This window comes from Poecilia formosa, unplaced genomic scaffold (genome assembly GCF_000485575.1).
Source record: "Poecilia formosa unplaced genomic scaffold, Poecilia_formosa-5.1.2 Scaffold40, whole genome shotgun sequence".
NCBI classification, from domain to species: domain Eukaryota; kingdom Metazoa; phylum Chordata; class Actinopteri; order Cyprinodontiformes; family Poeciliidae; genus Poecilia; species Poecilia formosa.
Window position 1 is genome coordinate 2070442 of NW_006799979.1, and position 12236 is coordinate 2082677.

Consider the following 12236-nt stretch of genomic DNA (forward strand, 5'->3'; position numbering starts at 1 on the left):
TAGGCTCAGCTTGGGCAGCCACGCACATACACAGACACAGAAACCGGCCTAAATGTGCGCACACATACACACAAAGAAAGAGAATGCAGGCTAGATTTGGCCACGTGTTGGAGCTAGGGATTATAAGCTGTACAGTCCAAGCACAGCGGGGCGGTGTGGGCTTGGCCCCTGAAGTGTGCCAGGCAACGCGAGCAGAGAAGCACTTAAGCCCAGTGTAGGTTAATAGTTCAGTTTGTGAAAATGAGAAAAGAAAATAGAACCTGGCACACACTAAAATGTCTAATCAGGATTTCGACAAGGATCTCAAATCTAATAATGTATATCCAAATTATTTTTGATACTGAAGTCTCGGAGTTGACAACAGAAACTGAATTATAAACAACTCTATAGAGAAAGTTACGACCTTAGCGTAAAATCTCCCTAGTTCAATAAACTACACTCACCAAGCGCTTGATTAGGTAGAGCCGTCTGCACATACAAATCCGTCAATCACACAGTTATGCTTCTAGATAAGGTGGCGATGACTCTGATGTTCCAACCAACCATCAGAATGCTTCAAGTAACTTTGAACCTTGCATGGTTATCGGTGCCAAGCAATTGGGTCTGGTCTCAGTATTTTAGAAAATGCTGATCTACTGGGATTTTTTTGTGCAATCTCAGGATTGCAATGAATTATGTGCAAACTGGTTGCTCGTTAATGCCATCTCTGAATGTAAAACTTGTCGAACCTTAAAGGAAGATGGGCAGTAAAAGACGCACCCAAATGCCACTTCTGTCAGTCAAGAACAGGAAACTGAGGCTGCCATTCAATCAGACAGGTGCCTGGTTTAATTAGCTTAAATCTCATCTGCAATATTCAAATAATAGGGTGAAAAATTGGCATAAACAACATTCAGTCATCCGTTGTGACCTGTATTCATGGTTGAGGTCGGAGGCATAATTGCATGAGGGATACTTTCTAGGCACACTTTCAGCCCCTTATCAACTAAACCTCAAACACACCACAACCTACCTGGGCTTTGCTACTGACCTTTACAATCACAGTGTACTCATTTTCTAAAGGTTACTTCCAGCAGAATAATCCACCATGTTGCCAAGCTCCACTAATCTCAAACCCATTTCTTGAACACGACAGTGTTGTCGATACATCTCAAACCAATAGCGCGCCTTCGGGATGTGGTGGAATCGGAGGTTTGCGTCACAGATGTGCAGTCAACAAATCTGCAGCAACTGCCTCATGCCATCACGTCAATATGAACCGAAAACTGTCAGGTATGAAGGTTTAAAGGCTGGTCCAACTCGGTACTCGAAAGGTTTACTCGCTCATTTAATGCAAACTGTCGTATTTCCTATATTGTCTCTCTATCCACAATAGTGGCCTCTTAAGGAAAGCCCCTCCTTCATTTGGTTAGCAATAAATCTCATTTTTTGAACATGCTTACTAGTACAACTAAAACTGTTTGCATGTATTTGCACATCATAAAACAAAACAGATTGCTGAATTCCCAATCATTTATTTATGTACATTACCCATTGCCCATTTTTCTTGTTTTTGCTCCACATGAAGTCAATTGTATCCCATCTTTGTCTCCAAACTTCCATATGGCTTCTTCACTTTCGTTTCTTCCCCTCTTCACTGTATTAGTAGAAACTGGTACCATTGTGATAACAATAAAAGGGATGATGATAACTATTCATTACATATTTTCTAGGTGACTATACGACTGTGTGTCACAGCAATTATAGCCCTACAAATACAAATACTACTCTTGAAAAACATTGCCATTTGTAATGCGCTTCTTTACGACACCGGTCACATTTAGTGAATCATTAAGTTGTACAGAGAGTGTATATTCAAATGTATTGGTATTTATTGATGCTTTTATTGAACAAACAGAGAAAATAGTAAACTATCAACCCCGACAATAAGGACAGTTTTGGTGGGTTGTAAACATTAATTGGTATTCATTGTGACAACAAATCAAAATCCTTATAAGAAATCCAGTACAATAAATGATATGATAAATGCTCACCCCTAGTTGTGCTCATTTGTTATTCAGTCAGTATCTCATATGACCAAAATTACTTAAATTGTAATCCTGTGAATTTATTTGTACAGAGTATGAAATCCTTTTTTAAGTGTAATTCTGCCTTAAATAAGTTGCTCCAACTTGTTCCTCTATGGAACAGAAATATGGTACCTGGTTAATAATTATCACAACCCTGCTGCTAATGCTCAATGTTAAGCTGCAATTAATGGAACTCAATAATCCTGCTGATGTTTTATAGTAAATGTCTTTGAGGGGAATATGGGGGGATTATATGTCCCCTAAGCCATTGGGAGGCTAGGAACAGATGGACAAAGTGTCGACTCTGCATCGACTGCAAAAAAAGCAGCACTAACAAATTAATGCAGATAACAGAAGACGACAAAAAGGAAATGTGAAAGTTAAATAATTAATCCAAGTGGATTTCTAGTTGGAAAAACGTCTGAAGGATATTGCATTGCAGTAAAGTAAGAGGATAACTCAGATTTGAAACTATAGGTTAAGCACTTCCTTGGTCATAAGGCTAACAGTGATTCGCTTTACCACAACTGTGTGTCAAGCTTTCTTCCCTTAAGGTCACAGCCGTAGTTTCCTAACAAGCATGATGCACATCCTGCCACTTTATAGACACAAAGGAACTGGCATGACTCAAAGATGACTGCGAGTGATTGACTGCGAGTGATACAAGATGAACATCAAACTCCACGTTCTGACAAAAATGCCTCGACTCCTCCTGTGCAGACAGTAGCAGTAAAAGAGGAGACAGCCCAGCAGCAGATAGCCCTGGCTCTCTTTTGTCAGAACAGGAATCTGAACTATGTATGCTATAATCTAGTCCATACAGGAAACAGAAGAAAGCAGAGGAGTGAAGTGATTGGGAACGACGAACTTTCCTGTCGTCCTTAGCTTCAGATTGAAGTGAAGATAGAAAAAATAATGAACCAATGACTCTGTTGACTACTTTCTTAAATACAATGTAGTGTACGAAGTTTTTCAGCATCTTCTTTTACTATGTAGCCTATCAAGAAAAAAGCAATTATTGAAGGAATGACTTTCCAAGAGGGAGTTGCAACTAATCTTCTGCTATAAACCATGAAACTAAATTAACTCTGCCATATTGATATGTGCCACAGTTGGAATATATATTCAGTACATATTTCCTATGTGGTTTTCCTGTGCCAATTGTACTAGTTATCAACTCGTTTCTGTTTAACATGCTAACTAACTAAATGAGTGATTGAATTTTGGGGAGCTTCCCATGTATTAAGCAGGGCTTTACAATAATATAAGCAGAACTTTTTCCTGATATCTACCCTTCAAAAGCAAGGCAACCATCCTCATCATGTGCACAAAATTCTGCAATGTTTTCAAGTTTTTTTCTATTTCAAAAGAGAACATGTTTGGCTTAGTTTTAGGATTACAGAAGCATTACAGTAATACAAAGCAAAGTACACAAAATGAATAATAAGTCTAGAAGATCATGAACAAAAGAGCAGTCTTCAAAAATCTGGGATTTAAATCTCTACTGCCAACACTTCTTATCTCAAACGCCTTTCAACAAATCACACCACACTCAAGTGATGACAGTCACAAGGACTAAGCTGCATGTATAATAGGGTTGTAACAAGGTCTCGAGCCATGAGATCATCGATTCCACTGTAAAGTGAATTCTGTGTTACAAAGTGTTTTCTTTCTAGTTGCTTTATGAGTGCAAACTGCCATGAAGAGTCCCAGATAAGCACCCTCACCCAGACTATGTTTCCAAGCTCTCATTTTCAAGTGAGAAAGGAAGCAAAATGTGAGACAAACTGTTAGTAATCAAAGTAAGAATACTAATGGCACAGATGTTAACAAATGTTTCATGTTTTTCTTTAAGAAATTTTGCCAGAATTTTTCCATATCCAATTACGTTAAATGTGAAAGACTTAAAATAATCAAGCCTGAACGGGATAAATCAACACTTTACAGATATTCTTAAAAAAAAAAGAAAAAGACTTTTCTAATCTGTATTCTACTTGTAAAAACACAAACATCAGATGTAAACAAGAACAAACATCAAATGTGGACTAAAACTCCTCAGTCATTACAGACCTTACATGACAGTTTATGATTCATGAAACTTTTGCCGTGTTGAATAAAATAAAAAAACAGGGTGTTTTTTTTTACATCTTTTCCTTGTGAGGTGGCTTTTTCATGAGCATGCACTAACCCAAGTGTAGATCTGTGTACGTTTTACTGATTCTTAGATGCATCTTGGTGTTGATGGTAATGATTCTGCATCAATGTGTAATCAATGAAAAATAAGAATAACTGTATTGTTTTACAGTTAAACCAAATGAAAAGAAGCACAGTTAATTTGGTAATGTAAAAATCATGTATGATGTTACTGTCAATAATCTTAAAAAAAAAAAAAAAAGTGTTGACCCATCGACAAAGAATGGCATCCACATAACATGAGCATGACAAGTTTCACTTTTAGGGTTTACGGTCAGGAACTCTGACCAAAACCTTTAAAGTAGTCTGATGTGGAACTTCTCCTTGTGCACAAGTAGAACAAAGGAATTGCTATGCATTTAAAATAATTGCCTCAACTTTACAATCAATGGCTATTAGAGCAAAGAGAAGGTCACTGAGAGGAGCAACTTACTCATACCTCATCTGGAACACATTGCTGAATATGAGGCACATCAGAGTGGAGTCAGAGAGGTTGATGTGCATCGAGATACAGCTAATGCTTGGCTGAAGAATTATGATTGAACTGTGAAGTCAACCAATAATAAACGGTCTACTGAAGCATGGCTAGGGACAATAAGTAGTGCCAGTAACTCACAAGAAGATTTGGACAGGTTTTATACAGACATCTAGACTAAGAGGTACAAAGAAGTTAAATAAAAACTAAACTTGGTTTTTGTGGTATTTTTATATACAGTAAAACAGTGCTGTTCGATAAAAATTGAAAACAATGTGAAGCTGCTTAGAGGAAAATCTCTATTGCATCGATTTTCTTTACAACAATTCCAATTGTTTCCCCAACAGTCTGAAGAAGATGGAATAAATGGTTCGCTGAAGGGGCCAGCAGGCCAGCACTGCTCCACAGAACTGCCAAGAAAACAGATTTCAAACATGCAGCGTGTCTGACAATTTTTAACTGGCACCTTCTCCCCTGAGCGTGGAAGCCAATTGGTATGACAGCAGAACGGAGGCAATGTAATTGGCTGGATGATGTCAGTCACACGAGGGCACAAGGGGAGGGGTCCCTGTGCCATCTGGGTGTCCGTCAGCAAACCGTTAGATAATCCCGGGGTCCGTCTACGCTCTCCCGTGCTGTCCTGATGACAACTGCTGCTAGTTGATTTGCCCCGTTTTTGGATCGGTGACACATTCATACAACGCTGCAGCTCATACTGGAACAACTGACTCCATCAGCAAAACATTAACTTTAATATTATTTTCTTAAAGAAACAAAAAGGGATTCAAGAGGAATTTTTCTTTATTTTGTAAATACATTATTGCATGTTAGGGGTGGGTGAGAATTCAGTCACAATACTTTGTGGTATTATTGCGATATTGATGAAGATTATGATTAATTTTTTTTGGAAACTATGGCACTCCATGGAAACTCAATCATAGCATTAAAAACACTTAATTCTTGAAAAACATTCCCATTTAAAACAGGTTTCTTTGCATTGATGTGAAAATTTGGGCCAATAGCAAAATCCAATATTAATATTGCTGTTAATGCCAATAAACAATTTTATATTTATTTTGGGAAAAATGACCAGGAACAGACGGCCACAAGATAAAAGTAAATATTGTTTGTTCACATCGGATCGACACAAAACATTTTAAAAACTGACGAAAATCAACCGATACCGATATTAGTGCCGATATAGCGTGAATCCCTTCTGCATTTAATCATATTTTCAAATTTACTGATATTTAATGAGGCTATTGTGGAACAGTGGAGAAAATAGCAGAAAAAATTTCCAATCGTGCTGTCAGTTTTGTCTTGCATTTATCATGAAGATTCTTATAAGAAATTTTTTGCAGTAAATGATCAACGATATAAAAACTGCCCACCCCATCTGCAAGTTAAATGCGTATTTTGAAATCGAGCACTGGGCACATTATTTTCGTAATAAATAGAAGTATTTGCAGGATACCAACATAAAAAAAAAACATTTTAAACCAACTGGATCAACAACACTACCAAAGAAGAGGTGGGGGAGATAAAATTTAAAGTATAGGAGTTTAGCATATGATTAAACCAAATTAATCAATGTCCACCTTCAGGCCTTCCAATATGTTGAAAAAAAAAAAAAAACTACCACGCACCACAAAACTAACTAACAATGACAGAATAAGGGCAGCGAGACATAGATAAACTACAGTTACAATGTTTCTGTCAACAAACTTGGGACAAAGAAGGAAAAGGAAAAGTTGAAGCGTCTCTGCAGAAGCTGAAAACAATATTTTCTGCTACCTGAGCTCCTTGTTGTTCAGACACATTTCTCGTAAATCGAGGAAGCAGACAAAGAGTGTGCAGTTTCACCAACACAACTTCTAACCAGTACTGAAGGCCTTTGTGTGGGAGGGCGGCTGGGCCAGACAACTACCAACAGCTGCCTCAGTCCATAACCAAATGCACAGGGAATGGAAAAAAAAAAAGAAAAAGTATCCACAAATCCAAACACTCCCACGCAAACAGAAGCCTTACAGAAATTCATGCACACAAACACACAGTGCTGCCTCTGTCTGGCTATCTCTGGTATCCTGTAAGGCAATCCCCAAACCAGTAACACTTCATTTCAGTTCAGTGCTCTCCTTTCCAGAATCACTAAACCATCAACAGAAAAATTTTAATTTCCACAGCATACATTTATAGACAGAAATTCTAACTGCATCTCATTTTTTTAACCTTGAAAGCTTGAGCTAAGGAGCTGTCATGAGGTTGCCGTTATACAATTAGCATTTCAAATACTTTGTTTCCTTTTTCCGGGATGCATCATCGTGTCAAAGGTGGTTATCCTTTAGATTTTGGCAGAATTTCCCCCATGTCTGTTCCTCATCCAACCCTTCCCCCCAAAATCCTTCCGCTTGCCAATTTCCGTCGGCCCCACAGGGGAAAAAATGATCTGAAAATATCACGGACATGTTCTGTTTTTGCACAAGCTACGTGTAAACAAGAAAAGGCCGACCTAAAAAGAGCCTTCCTAAACATTTTCTCCTTTGAAACAACTCAGTCAGTCAAGGCAGCCTGAAAGGGGGAGGAGAAAATCAAGTACTAGAGGGTGAGATGGAAGAGGTTGCTTTAACTTGATTCATCTTAGCTGACTGATCGCCAGAGCAGCGGGAGGTCAGGGACTTAGGAAGGAGGCGACGGCAGGAGAAAGAGGTTGTCATCAAATGACAGGAAACAGCCAGCAGGGTTAATCAGTTTTTTGTGCAACAAAGGGATCCTACACATATTATACTTTTCCAAACCAAGGCTGTTCAAACCAATTGAAAAACCTCTTCCTTCTTAACGAAATGTAAACAAATATGAAGTGATGTCAGATTTTAGCAGGACTTCACTTTTGTTGTTGGTAAAAGACCACAAGACATTTCGCCTACTAGCGCTAGAGACACGGATTTGTTTTGGTTATATTTACCCAAAATGTGCTGCACTATAGCCCACTTCCTGCTTTAGGAGCGGTCTCTGGTCAGCTTGCATTAACGTATGAATTCAAACCACGCCAGAGTTCACTTCAACCGAATTAAGACCAGAGTTTGCTTTTTTGGTCTGCATGAGAGTCTGATTGATCATTCACACCTCTCCAAAAGAACCGGACTTTCTAGGAAAACTAGAGTTGCATTACAGTGGACCAAGCATGTTTTCTGTCCTTTTTATCCTTTCTTTCTGAAAATGCACCATGGGTGAATGGATTAAGAAATAAACTTCCTAAATACAAACGTTTTTGTATTTAAAATCGTCTGTACACTTCTTCCAATGTCAACCCAGCTCTTGATAATTGCACTAAATACCTGTATTCAAATATCTTATATCAAGGCTAAAATACTGCTTTTGTGTTTTTTTTCTCTTTGCATTCTATATATTTATGTTTCTTTATACGTTATTTTACTTTTATAACACTTCCGATCCTCTTTATGTACTGTAACTATTGCCAAACTGGCAAGACTTTGACTCAAACTGATGGGAGGCGACACAAGATGTGCCACACTTAATCCCCTCCTGCAAAGTGACGATCCCTTCGACTGGGAGAAGCCATGGCTGAATACTCCCTAAGACTGGCAAGCAGGATAAAATGCTGACAGTGTAAAGCCTGGTATTAGCGGAAAAATCTATAAAAAAAAAAAAAAAAAAAAAAGAATGAATATGGAAAATCCTAATAGCAGGAAGTAGCAGCCTGGAGCCAGACAAAGGAGTGGAAATCCGTCTCCTATCATGCCGTATGCATAATTCAGTGAGTGGAAAGAGACAAATTCGACATGTAATGCTCCCCTCAATGCCAAGAAACGGAGCAAACAGTCTAATTCTGCTTTAATTGGATAAAAAATAAACATGTGCTTTTGGGTCTCCCTCCATCACCCGCTTGCATGTTTTTTTTTTCCCCAAATCCAGATTCTCTGCAGATACTAAGTGGTTCTCATGCTTAAGGCTACTATTTGCAGACTAATCTGGAACACAGCAGGGAGCTACCTCAAGAAGCCAGGGTATCTTCCAAACTACTGCAAATGACAGAGTAGTGCGAAGGAAAAAGAAGAAAAAAAAAGCATTTGAAAGTGGAGCAGCATGCTGCAGCCATGCACCACAGATTGGAGATGCAACAATCAATTGGACAGAGATTGGAATAAGCTCATTTTTCCTTCATCAGCTCTGATCAGATTGGCAGTCCCTTGTTCATTAAGCCCAATAAATCTTGCAATTTTTGTTCCATCAATGCACCAACCAATAGGATGTACTACAACCCATCCTCACTGCATCCAAAACAGAGCTGCATTCAAAAATAACCTACATTCAGTATCTAGCGTAGAGTAAAATCCTGGCATTTGAAAGTTGTGAAGATGTGCATCCATAAAACAGGGCAGAAATGCACCGACCAATCAGACACAGAGCGTACTCCCTGACCGGTGATTTACAGATTTGTTTTTCCCCAGTGCAGTAAAATGTCACTATTCTTGAAGAAATTTATCAACCAAAAGCATCTTTTATGATTCACCATGAATGGTTAGAATAAATTGGAATAATCATACAATTTCTTCATTTTATGTTGGATTCAGAACCAACAGCTCCATCAAAGAACCTACAGCAGTTTTTCATATGCATCACAGTCCTTAAAGGGACAAAATTGAAATAAGCAGTTTAAATTGACCAAAAAAAAAAAAAAAAGAACAAATACAAATGGGCGCAGAAAGGCTCAAAAAGGAGCCTTGCAAGAACACTTTTGACTGTGCATTGCACCCAAAACAGTGTCCCTTTGTGAGTACCCTACATTCAATTCAACAACTCGACAGAGGCTGCAGTTGTTTTAATTTGCTCAACGGGATGACCCTAAAAAAAAGAAGAGAAAAAAGGCCTGAGGGTTAGTGTCGTTTTAACCCCTCACCACAAAGTAAATGATCGCAGAAAACGGCCACAATATACACACACACACACACAACACCCCGACTATAAATCTAGTTTCGCATGCCCTCATTTGGCTAATTCTGTCCCTCGATGTAGGCCAAAGAAGAGGGACAGATGGGAATGTCTCCCTTCCTGTCAAATCACTTACATCTCAAACATGATCTCGTTCAGGTAAATCCCATCCACCAACTCGATGTATTCCAACAATTTACTGCCATCGGTCACCGTCGAGTGCCCAACACTCTTTACCTGTAAAAAAATAGAAATGAAAAAAAAAAGTCAAAATTAACATAAAGAAAAAAAACAGTGCGATAAATTTTGAGAGTAAATGTGAATATTTAATTGAGGGGGGTCCTCCTTACCCAGCAGACCAGAGGCGTGAGCATGAACTGCTCCAGCAGTGGGGTGAAAACCTCGTTTTCCATATTCTTTTGGTGCCCTTTATGTCAGCTGATATGTGGAGGGAAATATGAGTGAAATATGCATTCATTTACATTCCGCTCATGTTGCTTATTCGACCTTTATTTGGGCTAAAACAAAGCCAAGAAAAAAGGGTTTCTTCAAGAAGGGGGAGAAAAAAACGTTAATCCTCAATCTTCTCGACACGACCCAGCTGTGTCAGATGCCAATGAAGGGGCTTGGCTTCCTCCCAGGAAAAAAAAAAAAGAGAGAGAGAGGCATGGAATCACATTTTTCAAAATTAAAACATTAAAAAAACGAAGGTATTCTGTGATGCAAGGTCAGCCGGGTTCAGCTAGCTCGGCACAAAAGCGGCGAACCTGTGCCAGGTAAGCTAACTGTGGACCGTTAGTGGCAGAAGATTTCAGCACACGGGAGTAATATTCATCCGAGACGGTTAATTAAAGGGGAAATATCCTGCAGCGAGGCAAATATACATATAAAAATCCTGATGTTTAAGGTCCTCCTTTTCGGGTTGTCGGTTCTCTTCTCGTATTTGTCAATAAAGTGACTTCCAGACGTGGGCTGCAGTCTGACTCCTTTCAAACGCCGAACACTAACTGAGCTGAAGAGTTGAGAGGATGACTGGAGGACACGAAGAACCGCCTCCCTGATCGCCAAGCATCTCCCTCCGCCCTCCCTGCTCAAAGAAAACTAGGGCATGGATCAAAGCATCCTCTTTCTGTTCAAATTTCCTCTGAGTCACTGCAAGGAATACTTCATAGTCAACACTTTATTATGCAAGTAATTTTTATTTATTAGTCTCCAGCAGAATGTGTGGAAAGGAAGCAAGCCAGCTCTTTTTCTAAATAAAAAGCTGTTTATAATCGCTCCACTGGCATAATTTAGATCTTAATGAATATGCAATTGCTTATTGCAGTTCTTTTTAAGCATGCATAGAGGTCATCCTTATTACCCTCTTTGTCTGCATCAATTGCGCGCAGTGTAGGAGTAAACGCAATGATGCTACTGACACCTGGTGGGTAAACACCGAACTCATACAGTCGTGGACACGTGTTGGCATCCTTGTATGTGGAATAAATTCATATTTTTATTTTAGTAGCATAATCTTACACTGAAAATGTAAGAACTTCTAATTTGGATACCAGGGCCGGAATTACAGCGACGAGGGCCCCTGGGCTTCGGAGTTTTGGTGCCCTGTGTCCACCAAAGAAAACATCAGTGTATGTGAACCGATGTATGGTAGGTTTAATGCCCTGAATAATCTCCAAATGAAACTTCAAAGGATGGGGCACATTTCATCTCCTAAATCTTGTGCTTATTTAACTCTATGGCGAAATTGCACTGTATGTTGGGGGGGAAAAAATCATATCCGTGGTCATTTAGCTTAAGACTATCAGTCAAAAATAATCACATTGAATAAAAGAAGCAAGTCATGACTAAATTAAGTGGATTTAATTTGGACTCTGAAGGAAACTGTTCAACAGGGAGTCACTGTCATGCAAGGCTAAACTGTCAGAAACTTCTTGGGATTTGAGACACCTACTTGATGAACGGCTCTGATTGTGTGAAAACGGAGCAGAGGTCATGTGGCAAAACAGCCAATAAAAAGGCAATCGCTGATATGGGAATTTGGGAAACAGAGTTTCCCAATTGTGTAGTTTGAATAAAGGCATAAGAGATCAGCTAAAACTGTCACTTTAGGCAGCCTTTCCACAGAAATAGTTCTCACTTGCATTCATTATAGGAGACAGTGTTGTCCGTGCTCGTGCCTGAGCATGTGCAGTCAGTTGAAATGGTAAACATGCATTGAAAACTAGATAAATCCTAATTTCCAATGTTGGATAAAACAAAAAAATGTGTGCGTGTGAGTGCGTCCACGTGTGTATGCATGTGGGTATACTGCTGTTGCAAGAGGATTAGATTCTATGAGTTTTAAAGTAAATGACCTAAATACAAGAATATACCACACTTTACAGATTTTTATCTGCTGTAGATTTTCTAAAAACATGCATTGCTGTCATTAAAACTCCCAACAAAGTCCTGTTTGGATTGGTGTATTACATAAAATCCCAACGGAGTACCTTAAAACGTAGTTAAAACGTGACAAATTGTGGAAAACTTAAAAGGCTGCAAACACT

At 39.0% G+C, this 12236-nt stretch overlaps 1 protein-coding gene across 2 annotated transcripts in view; it reads right to left on the reverse strand.

Moving 5' to 3' along the window:
• ccdc88ab (coiled-coil domain containing 88Ab) overlaps window positions 1–10733 on the reverse strand; it is a 70939-nt gene extending 60206 nt beyond the window's left edge. Inside the window, exons 1-2 of one of the 2 annotated variants that reach the window (XM_016670973.1) lie at window positions 10038–10733; window positions 9824–9924 (exon numbers count right to left, since the gene is read on the reverse strand). In XM_016670973.1, coding sequence (XP_016526459.1) covers window positions 9824–9924; window positions 10038–10100 — 164 coding nt within the window. In that variant the 5' untranslated portion in view covers window positions 10101–10733. The remainder of the gene's footprint in view (window positions 1–9823; window positions 9925–10037) is intronic. The other variant, XM_007551159.2, reaches the window with a different exon arrangement.
• Window positions 10734–12236: the final 1503 nt, after the last annotated feature.